The sequence below is a fragment of the Dendrobates tinctorius genome, unplaced genomic scaffold (genome assembly GCF_039654945.1).
Source record: "Dendrobates tinctorius isolate UK_male_01 unplaced genomic scaffold, ASM3965494v1 ptg000162l, whole genome shotgun sequence".
Lineage (NCBI taxonomy): Eukaryota > Metazoa > Chordata > Amphibia > Anura > Dendrobatidae > Dendrobates > Dendrobates tinctorius.
The window spans coordinates 44,202,501-44,214,644 of record NW_027361829.1 but is presented as its reverse complement, the minus strand read 5'-3'; the positions used below and the strand labels follow the sequence as shown (position 1 = coordinate 44,214,644).

The window sequence follows — 12,144 nt, the reverse complement described above, 5'->3', positions numbered from 1 at the left end:
TACACATACAAATCATAAAAATTATGAAAACTTAGAAACTGAAAGTATAAAAACCCTCAGGAAATGGCAATGTCATACATGCCTTATTTAAGAATTGGACTTCATTCCCCAAAACTAACTAAACAGATATTTCACACCTGAAAAGGATGCTGTAGTTACTTAAAAATCAATGTAGAATGGCTGTATAATCCATCAGGAAAGTTTAGTTCAATCTTTGCCCACCAATTTAGATTGATAGCTCCTAAGTGTCTCTCCCTGTTACTGCTGAGATCTCACATTGCTCATTACAAGCTGCAGCTGTTAGTTAGGTTGGGTGTGCAGAGACCACAAACATTTGTTCTCATGAGTAGAGATGGGCAGACCACTGAATGTTCAGGTCCGGCTGAAGAGTTAAAAAAAAAAAAGTTCAGGTTCGGGTACCAGAACAGTACCCGGACCTGAACCCAAACTCGGACCTCATTCACTTGAATGGGGGGCACGACCATCGATTGTTTGCCACACTGTGATGTGCATGACAGCATAGCAAATACGGCTTCTGATTGGCGGTAAAATCCTTACCGCTGGCCAGACAGCCACTGTTCCTATACTGATTTGCTGTCAAATGACAGAGTGAGCCTGCAGCTGTGATCGGATGTAAAAAGTTTACCTCCGGTTACTGGTGTCAGCTGATGGACTATTGCTCCCATCAGTCGACGCTTGCTGCCGGTAAAAACAGTGAGAGAAGGATGGGCGGCTGGGAGCATTTATCAGCCAGCGCCTGTGCGCAAAATAAAGATTTAAAAAAAAAAAAAAATGATCTTGAAGATCTTTAATGCTAGTAATTATGTGTAAACAACGTAATCAATCAGGGCCTTCGTGTTCAGATAACTACAGAAACACTGCATGCATTTTTTCTTTAGAGGTCATGAACATGAGCAGCAAACATCAAGTACCATAAAACTAACTGAAAAAAATTATTCAGCGTTAAAGGGGTTTTTCAAAGAATAAAGTACATTTTAATTAATAAATCTTTGAATAATAATAATTTCCACAATTGGATGTGTTAATAAAATGTTCCTGTGCTGAGATAATCTTATAAATGTGCCCTTGCTGTGTACTGTGTAATGGCCATGTTTGACAGTGCAGAACTGCTCCAGTTCATGGTCTGCACATACCATAACTCCTGGCCAGCAAAAGAAACAAAAGTCACCTATAGTAAGTGAGTATGCAATGAAACAATAGAACAGCTGCTATTTTCTGAGGTTTAATTTCCCTGTCTGAGGTAATATTTCCTTGTTTCATGCCACGCGTGAGTGTTGCTGCCACGTCACCAGTCCTGTGAGCTCATCGTGAATCAAGTCAGAAGCATATAAGCTCAGCGGCCACTAGAGCTCCTAAGTCACTGACTTGATTTATAATAAGCCCATGGGCCTGGTGACAAGGCAGGAACATTTACTCCTGTGTTGCTTCAGGCAGAGAAATGTGTATCACTGAAAGTAACAGCTGTTAGTTCCTGCTGTTTTGTCTGTGTACTCACTTATCATAATTGACCTATGCTCCTCTTCCGTTACCCGGAGCTGTGGTAAGTGCCATCGACAATGAACTGGAGCAGCTCTGCATGGTGAAACACACACACTACACAGTACACAGAAGGGGTAAATTAGTAAGATTATATCTCAGCACAGGAACATTTTTTAATACATTTAATTGTGGAACTTATTACAAGATCTATCAGCTAAAATATACTTTGTCCATGGGACAGCCGCTTTAAGTATGGTGCTGTATATGCTAATACAATTCAGCTCACAAACACTCACTTGGTCTTGAGGATCCATTTTTGTCATCATCCTATCTTCTAATAAATTGAACGTCAACACTTGAAGTACATATAACTGGTGAGCCATCTCATTATTTATAGCACTCTGTGCTCTGATTACATGCTATGAAAAAATAAGAAAAACACAATAAGATACACTGCAAAAAAAAATAAAATAAATAAATAGCTATAAACTAACACTTCAAAATATTCACTGCTCTCTTTCACTTATGCTTTGCTACTGTAGAATAACCGCCAAGAAGAAGGCCACATTTTATAAGAGCCTTCTTCCCTCACTGGTCTACTCATTACAAAAACAAGAAAAAATACTGTATTAGGTGCTATACCTAGCAATGAGTGAACGTGCGCGGACAACGTGTCTTTGGCGTCATGCTCTGATAATATGCTCGAGTCCATGTGATGGCACATTTTGCGGATGTTAGACAGCCTTAACACATATGGGGATTGCATGTTTGCTAGGGAATCCCTGCATGTGTTGAGGCTGTCTAACAGCCGGAAAACATGCAGGCATAGGGACTCGAACATATCATCCGAGCACGCCAAAGATACTCAGATAACACCTGATCTTGCTCGTATGACAGGATCACTAGTCAAACCATTGAATTGTGTGTTTTTTTTAGATTGCAACTTTGAGAATTAACTTTAAATACATTGCCAGACCAGACAGATTGATGAAAAAGTGCTGAAATGTTATTTTAATGAGGGTTTTCAGCAAGTCTATAATAGTCCAAAAGTCCACTGGTAAAGAACAAAAATGAACAGATTGCAGGGAGTCCTGCTGCTAATACCCCTGTCATCAGTAGTGAAGCATTAAAGGGGTTGTCAAGCCTTACGCTATAAGTCTCCAGTCACTCTATGTGACTGCAGACTTGTGAATAGTGATGGGCGAGGAGCATCGTTGCTCGGGTCTCCCCGAGCATGCTGGGGTGATCTCAGAGTATTTTGGCGTGCTCAAAGATTTAGTTTTCCTCATCTCAGCTGCATGATTTGCGACTTGTAGACAGGCTGAATACATGTGGGAATTCCCTAACAAACAGGCATTCCACACATATATTCAAGCTGTCTAGCAGTCACAAATCATGCAGCTGAGGCAACGAAAACTAAATCTCCGAGCACGCCAAAATACTCGGAGACCACCTGAGCAACGAGTATACTCGCTCATCACTACTTGTGAATCCTGACGTCATGTGCAATGTGCGCTGTGAGGAGTCTCTGTTACCGCAGTCATGTCACTACAAATATACGATGGGCATGTTCCCAGTCACATTCTGAGTAGACTGTTTCCGACCTTGCTCAATACACGTGCTATGAGCGAGACCGCACCCATCCAGTTAGATTGTGGCCAAGAGTACGCATATCACATACTTGCAGTCACAGGACCACCCGCTGCTGGTGCTGGCACCGGAGAATCTTTACAATGTGCAGTGCGCGCAATGTGAGGATTCTAAAGTCTGCAGTCACACAGTGTGATTTGTAGCTTAAGACTGGAAACCCCTGTAAAGTGTTCACTCCCTGCAGAACGGACCTGTACATCTAGAGGAAAAGCAACTCATAACAGGCCCTCACCAATCTGGGTAAAAGCTGGACCACAAACAAGTGACCTCCTCTATCACATCCCTATGCTCTAACATGACATATACAGGAGATGTCTAAGGGTGCATTTACATCTGACACATATTATTAAAGAAATATTTGGAACGGTCCCATTCATCTACATGGAAAGTGCAGAAATCAATGTGCTCGTCATCAAAACAGCTGCATCCAGAAGGATGAAACCAACTTTCAATACATTTCTGCCACAAATTCAACTGCTTGTGAATCTGCATAGGGCAGATGACCACGGTAAAGTGTAATATATAACAATACTTACTGTGAGAATTATAGAACGTAACTGCTTCTGTGTTAGTATGTTTGCCATCTCCTGTTTTGAGAAAAAAAAAATATATATTTTATACGAACTTTACAAGGTCACCTTTAATATGGTTTTCATTAATGTGTGAATGGCAGAAACAATTTACCAGCATGCAAAAAATGACAAATGTGAATCTGTTGTTTCCTGCCTTGAAAAGCCCAGATAATCAGCCATCAATGACGTTCAGCGTGACATTATGCCAAGGAGAAACTTTATTCATAGTATTATCCTTTTATGTTTATGTCTACACTAGCTGCTGGCCCGATTCTAAAGCATCGGGTACTCTAGAATATGGCCAGCGGCAGATTAAAATAAAAATGTGATATACTTACCATCCGACGGCCCCCGGAATCTTCCCTCCTCTCCACGCTGCCGGCATCTTCCGTTCCCAGTACTGCTTTGCGCCAAAGACCGCTGCCAACGTCCTCTCGCGAGAGCGCGACGTCATCAGCGGTATTTCGCGCAAAGCTGTACTGGGAATGGAAGATACCGGCAGCGTGGAGAGGAGGGACAGATTCCGGGGGCCGTCGGAAGGTGAGTAGATCACTATTTTTTATTTTAATTCTATTTTTTACATGTTTATGGTACCGAGGGTCCGAAGGAGTCTCTTCTCCTCTGGACCCTGGGTACCGGCTAGCGCCGGGCATCTTCAGCTGCGTCGCCGCTGACGCCCGTGCACCCGGAGATGACCCACGACAACCGTCGGAAGATCAGCGGCTAGCGCCGCTGATCTCCGGACAGCACGGTGGCGTGCGTCCTGCTAATTGAGGACTGCGCCTGCACCTGTTGCTGATTGGTTGCGGCCTGGCGGCCGCGACCGTACAGCGCAGTAGGATTTCGGCTAAAGACAGACATGATAAGGCGTTTATACATATAGATTTGTGTTGGAGGGCTTGATTTTTGATGAATGGATTACAGATTTTTATTTTTTTAGACATCATTCTTGTGTATGATTACAAGAAAAAAACGACGATCAAGTGTAATAATCGAGTAATAATCAAAATGCAAACGTTTATTGAAAAGGGGGAGGGGGAAAATACGCATGTGGGAAAACAAGGATGCACACACCAAAAATATTAGCACATAAATGTAAGTTTAGAATGTCACACAACTCAATAGCAGTTTTACACGAGTTTATGCACAATGGCAAAACCCAACTCAACAGATGAAGGGGATATATGGAAGTACCCAGGATTAATGATAAAGCTGCGCTTGTAAATGTATCATGGTACCGGATAAAGTAATGGGTTACCTGGGACTCATATCAAACAGATGCAGGGGCTCCTGGATGAATGTGCATCCAACCCATAATTTTTGTGTATGTAGAAGGTAAAGGGGTCAAAATTCAGTACAACATTGGTTAGGCTTTGAAATACTAACATAAGCATTACTAACCATCTGAAACCTCGGCCTTGCTGCTCGTTTATGGGGCTGGACCAGAGACGTTACTTCTACAACATCTGACCTCTGCAGCCAATCACTAGGCTCAAAAGTGTCACTGCTGATCGCAGTGATTGCCTGCACTTGTCACGTGTTGAGGACATGATGCCACCACTGTAACCTTGGAGACAAATGCTGTTGGAGAGCAGCAGTAAGGCAGAGATGGAGAGGCAGGAAGCTCAGTAGGTAAGAGCCATTTGTGTTACTAAGGCAGAGTTCTCCAAATTATTTAAAACAGATATTCTGTATAGTAATTAAGTATTTTTTGTATTATGAGACGCACTTTTTGCCCCAAAATTTGGGGGGAAAATGGGGGTGCGTCTTATAATGCAGATATACCTTACTGGCTGTGGTGGAGCAGGGTCCTAGGGTCGCTGCAGGCCGCAGGCTGGGATGAGTGGGTGTTCGGATTTGCGGCGCACCGCTGCTGGCATTCCGTGCTGTGGATGTTCCATGCTGCGGGTGTTCTGCTGACATTTTGTGAAAGGCCAGAGCCCCCATAGCTGCATGGTTTCCTATGCAGTGGACTCCAGGAAAATGGCTGCTGGGGGCGGCGTATGCGCAGATGGAGATCTCAGCTCCAAGATCTCGGGAGATGAGAACTCTGCGCTGACATCTCATAAATGTGAATGTGATATTTGTTTGATGGTTTGTTTTTTGAACTTTTCTTTGTGCTACTTTTGTATTTATAATATAATGTTTGCATGTTCTTCCTGTGCTTGCGTGGGGTTCCTCCGGGTTCTCCGGTTTCCTCCCACATTCCAAAAACATACTGATAGGGAATCTAGATTGTGAGTCCCAATGGGGACAGTGATAATAATGTGTGCAAACTGTAAAGCGCTGCGGAATATGTTGGCGCTATATAAATAAAAAGATTATTATTATTATACACAGCTAGATGGAGCTTACTGTTCTGTATATGGATTTATCATTAAAAAGAATGTCTGGCAGTTTGGCTTAGCTGTTAAAAATGTGTTCAATCCACCACTGTACTTGCGTTCTGTGTCCTGTAGTGACTTTTCAACACCTTTCACCCCCTCCTCAGGCCGAACGCACAAGCCCCTATCACAGACATTTGTGCTGTTGACCTGGCCTCCCACTTTACATAAAATATAGATAATATCCGTCAGGAAATCTGCTCCCAACCACCAAGTGCTGTGACTCCCATCCCTTCCTGCATCTCCCCTGGCTCACTTTCCACATTTGATCCCATCACAGAAGAAGTCTCCAGACTCCTCTCTTCCTCTCGTCCGACCACAAGCACTACCGACCCCATTCCCTCACATGTCCTCCAGTCTCTCTCTTCAGTCGTCACAACTCACCTAACTGCAATCTTTAATCTCTCCTTCTCCTCGGGCATTTTCCCATCCTCCTTTAAACACGCCATCATTACTCCATTACTAAAGAAACCCGCTCTCGACCCATCCTGCACAAACAACTACAGACCAGTCTCCAATTTCCCCTTCATCTCTAAACTTTTGGAGCTCCTAGTTTACTCCCGCCTTATCCGTTACCTCTCCACTCACTCCTTTCTAGACCCTTCACAGTCCGGCTTCCGCCCCTACATTCGACTGAAACTGCACTCAAAGTGACCAATGACCTTCTGACAGCAAAACGTAATGGTCACCACTCTCTAATCATTCTTCTCGAACTATCTTCAGCTTTCGACACTGTTGACCACCATCTCCTACTCTCTAGGCTCCAGACACTAGGCATTAAGGGCACTGCTCTCTCCCTGGTTCTCTTCCTATCTTTCTGACCGCTCCTTCAGTGTTTTATTCTCTGGCTCCACGTCATCTCCTCTTCTTATCGCTGTCGGGGTGCCTCAGGGCTCAGTCCTTGGCCCCCTTCTCTTCTCTCTCTACACAGCCCCAATTGGACAGACCATCAGCAGATTTGGCTTTCAGTATCATCTTTATGCTGATGACATACAACTATATACGTCATTCCCCGACCTTACTCCCGCTGCACTACATAATGCCAGTGACTGTCTGTCTGCAGTCTCCAACATCATGTCCGCTCTCTATCTGAAACTCAACCTCTCCAAAACTGAACTTCTTCTGCTCCCGCCGTCTATTAACCTCCTTAAATCTGAAATTTCCCTCTCCGTGGGTGGCACCACAATAACACCCGGCAGCAGGCGCGCTGTCAGGGTGTTATGTTTGACACCAATCTCTCCTTCACATCCCATATACAATCTCTTGCCTGCTCTTGCCTCTTACACCTAAAGAACATCTCTAAAATCCGCCCTTTTCTCACCATGGAAACAACAAAAACTCTCACTGTAGCACTGATCCACTCCTGGATTACTGCAACGCTCTATTAACTGGCCTCCCCATTACTCTACTATCCCCTCTCCAGTCCATACTTAATGCAGCAGCCAGGGTCATCTATCTGGCTAATCGGTACTTGGACATGTCCGCTCTTCGCCAGTCCTTACATTGGCTGCTCATTCATTATAAGATCCAATTCAAAGTACTTGTTCTCATCCACAAAGCTCTCCACAGTGCAGCACCCCCCTACATCTCCTCCCTCATTTCTGTCTATCGACTTAACCGACCGCTGCGCTCTGCAAACGACTTTCGACTAACCTCTGCACTAATCCGTACCTCCCACTCCCGACTCCAAGACTTCTCCTGCGCTGCGCCAAACCTCCGGAATGCTCTACCCCAAGAAATTAGGACTATCCACAACTTGCATAGTTTCAGGCACTCCCTCAAAACACATTTGTTCAGAGCGGCCTATCACGTTCACTAATCAAAGTCATTCTATGTCTAAGTGTGCATGTGTAGCCCATCCATCCCTCACTCCCTCAAGATGGCTGGACCATCATTGTAAATACAAAGTATAGGTGTGTATTTACAATGGTGTATCTCCCCCACCTCATTATAGATTATAAGCTCTCACGAGCAGGGTCGTCTTATTTTGCTTTAACTGTTGTTATTCTTAACGTTGTTACTTATGACTTGTGTTTTGAAACTATTAAACTGTAAAGCGCTGTGGAATATGTTGGCGCTATATAAATAAAGATTATTATTATTACACCACATTCTTGATTCACAGGACCATTGAACACAATCACTGCCTCAGCAATCATGTCCCATTCAAGCAAACACCACTGAGATCAGCGATTGGGGCAGTGTTATATGGAATGATGGACAAAACGTTGAGCCCAGTTCATCGAAGCTTTCAAGACAGAATTCTGGGGTAAAATCTTTAAAAAGTCACAATAATTAGGCACAACTCGGGAGTATTGCCTAAATTTTGCAAACTATTGGTGTCTCTACTCCAATTCCTCATGAAGCGGTGGCATTTGCTATGCCACACATCTTACTCCAGCAGGGGTTGGAGAAGGATTTGTGGCGAGGAGCACACAAACGTGCACACCACTCCTACAATGTATGCCTCATCTTGAATCGGAAGCGTCTGACTCCAGTACGCCACTCATCAAGGGTGTCGTGGACAACGCTGGTCTTGATGAATTGGGCCATAATAGCAGGAAGAATTAGCAGTGTGGGGCTGTGTTACTATAACCAGATATTAAACTAGTGCCTGCTCTAATCTGCACTACATATCCGGGAAAAAACGGATAGGTTATTATTTTAATAATTATTATTATTATTATTATTATTTGTTGCCACGTATTTGGGGGAGTAATAAGAATAGAAAGCAGAGGATTTGGAGTATTGTCATGAAAAAAAATAGAGCTTCAATCCCATAAAACTATAATTAGAACAGATTTTAATACTACAATTGGATGTTCTAATTTTTATTATAAAATCACAACTATCAAGACAAACAACATAAAAAATGAATTGCCTCAGTAAGCAATAATTTGTCAAGCAAGCAAAGGTAAAATGTGAAATAAAATATTATACAAATACAAAAACACATGTAACAAGCATGCACAGAAAACATTCATTATTAAATATTTAGGAGACTCACACTCAGAGGAAAATCAAGAATGTCAATGCTGTCTTCTATGTAATACTGAGAGGGGTTACGGCCAAGAGCAGCAATAAGAGGAGACATTGCAGTATATATCATTTCAAGCCTTACCCATAGAATAACACAAAAATTAAACATTCAAGGGGTTGTTTGCTAAAAAAAAAAGACTTTAGATTTGTTGTTTAAATTTAAAAATATTTAAATTTTTAATTTGTTTAAAAGTTACTACTATAGTCGTATTAAAGGGGTTGCCGGTCTAAAATGATAAGTCTGCAGTCACTCTGTGCGCTGCGTGGATTCACCGATTTCTGAGCCGGGAACGGAGGTGATGTATTAGATATACATACTCCAGGGCAAAAGCTGTCTAGTAGGAGTGTATAAGTGTATGGAGTGAGGCCGCGTCCACTAGACGGCTTCTGCGCGGGAGTATGCATATCACATATTGTATATCACCTCCATTCCCAGCTCCGAAACCGGAGAATCGCTGCAGCGGACAGTGCGTACGCTTGGGGGGATTCACACAGAGTGATTGCAGACTTATCATTTTAGACTGCAATAGATATTGTAATAGGAGGCAAGCTGTGCAAAACATGGAATGAAAGCTAATTGCAAAAATTATTTTTAGCCCCAATTGAATGCATTTAAGAAATAAACTGTCCCAAAGATGGACATACCCTTTGAGATGCAGTTCCATTTTATTGTGTTAAATTAATGTAAAATGGGACATTAAAATCAAAAGGGTCAGAATAATCAGGAACCATCAATTTGAACAATCTAAAAAGAAATATAAAATATACTGTGGTAGGTACAACTACAGGTGCATCTCACAAAATTAGATTATCAAAAAATTAATTTATTATAGTTCTTCAATTCAAAAAGTGAAACTCACATTATATAGAGTCATTATACACAGAGTGATCTATTTCAAGTGCTTATTTCTGTTAATGTTGATGATTATGGCTTGCCGCCAATGAAAAACCAGAAGTCATGCAACAGTTTCTGGTGGATATTTTAGAGCACTTCATGCTTCCCTCTGCTGACAAGCTTTTTGGAGATGGAAATGTCATTCTCCAGCAGGACTTGACACCTGTCCACACTGCCAAAAGTACCAATACCTTGTTTAAAAACAACAGTATCACTGTACGTGATTGGCCAGCAAACTCGCCTGACTTTAACCCCATAGAGAATCTATGGGGTATTGTCAAGAAGAAGATGAGACCCCACAATGCAGACGAGCTGGAGGCTGCTATCAAAGCAACCTGGGCTTCCATAACACCTCAGCAGTGCCACAGGCTGATTGCTTCCATGTCACGCCGCATTGATGCAGTCATTGATGCAAAAGGAGCCCCGACCAAGTATTGAGTGCATTTACTGAACATACATTTCAGTAGGCAAACATTTCGGATTTTAAAATCATTTTTTCAAGCTGGTGTTATACAGTAATCTAATTTACTGAGATAATGTCTTTTGGGTTTTCATTGGCTGTAAGCCATGATCATCATCATTAACAGAAATAAACACTTGGAATACATCACTGTTGGTAATGACTGTATAATATAGGAGTTTCACTTTTTGTATTGAAGAACTGAAATAAATTAACTTTTTGATGATATTCTAATTCTGTGAGATGCACCTGTATGATCGGCACTCTGATAAGATGTTAGAGCACAGTTTTAGGAGGTTATTCTGATTAGTAATTTTGCAAACAACCAAAGACCTTCAATTAAATGCAACTACTAAGTAAAGAAGTTGTTTAAAGAGGAAGGACAACCCCACCTTGATCAAATCATATACAATAAAACAAGGTATACTCTCCTCCTGCAGCTGCGCCATTTCAGCGATGTTCACACTGTATGCTCAGCAGGTGCAATTACATGGTGTCACGTGACAGCTGCAACCAATCAGCAGCCACTGATTGGCTGCAGCCTTTACAGTTTAATTTTTGCATCTATTAATTGGCTGCAGCGGTTTACAGACATGCGACACAACAATGTCATATCACCTGCCGAAACAGCACTGCAAAGATCGTTGGCACAGCGCCCGCTGTGGGAGGTGAGAATACAGTGCGTTCTTTTTATTTTATACGGGGCCCTGAAATGATTAAGCAGAGGTTGCCCAGTAGTAGATAACCCCTGTAACCACTTAATTTGAAAAAGTCAGCCACTGAAAGGGTATTCTGCTACTTTATACTTGTCACTTGTTGGACTATTCGCCTTTTTTTCTCTATTTAATTTGATCTTCTCCATAAACTGTGTTGCATATGAATAGGTGCTGTGGTTGTTTAAGGAAAAACAACAAAATGCTTCTTCATCTTATTTACCACCTGCCCCACTAAAACGGACAATTCTCGGTGTGTCCCTGTGGTTACATACCTGTCTTGTTGCATCTGGGGCTTTGAGAAACAGTGCATTGATCACCGCAATAGCGTAAGTCTGAATCTCTTGATCTGTCCTTAAGGCAAAATACGTATAAAATGTAAAAATACAGTAAAGTAGTAGCTCACAATAGATGTGTTCACAGAAGTCACAGCCAGATTTTTCTGCTTAAAACCTACCACAAGTTAAGAGCAAAGCGGGAAATAAACAGCACATGAGATATGGAGTACAGCAATGTGAGTAAAGGCGCTAAAACCAGGGAATACAGGGGCCGTCCAGCTAAGGAAAGTACATACTATGGAAAAGGACGTATTTTAAAATAATTCCTTTCTCCAGATCAATCCCAATGATTAGAACCCCACCAATAAAGCTATGTTCACATGTTGCGTTTTTGCTGCGGTTTTTTTTTTTACGCAAATTATAAAAGCAGCATTTTACAGTCCCAGCAAAAGCTATGAGATTTCAGAAATCTCATGCACTCACATTGTTTCTTTCCCGACTGAATTGGAAAACTGCTGCATTTTTGAAAGATGCATCATGTCACTGCAGCGTTTTTTCACCCATAGAAAAGTAGTAATAGTAATGAGAAAGTGCAAAAACGCAGCTGGTGGTCTGGTGCAGAAAACTCAGGAACAACAGTCTCCAAATGGTAT

At 42.2% G+C, this 12,144-nt stretch overlaps 1 protein-coding gene across 5 annotated transcripts in view; it reads right to left on the bottom strand.

Annotated features, from left to right (window-relative positions):
• ELMO1 (engulfment and cell motility 1) overlaps positions 1-12,144 on the bottom strand; it is a 569,414-nt gene that overhangs the window by 325,401 nt on the left and 231,869 nt on the right. For 4 of the 5 annotated variants that reach the window (XM_073549986.1, XM_073549985.1, XM_073549983.1 and 1 more), the window contains 4 exons: positions 11,489-11,567; positions 9,114-9,158; positions 3,687-3,737; positions 1,797-1,919 (listed from right to left, as the gene is read on the bottom strand). In XM_073549986.1, coding sequence (XP_073406087.1) covers positions 1,797-1,919; positions 3,687-3,737; positions 9,114-9,158; positions 11,489-11,567 — 298 coding nt within the window. The remainder of the gene's footprint in view (positions 1-1,796; positions 1,920-3,686; positions 3,738-9,113; positions 9,159-11,488; positions 11,568-12,144) is intronic. The other variant, XM_073549984.1, reaches the window with a different exon arrangement.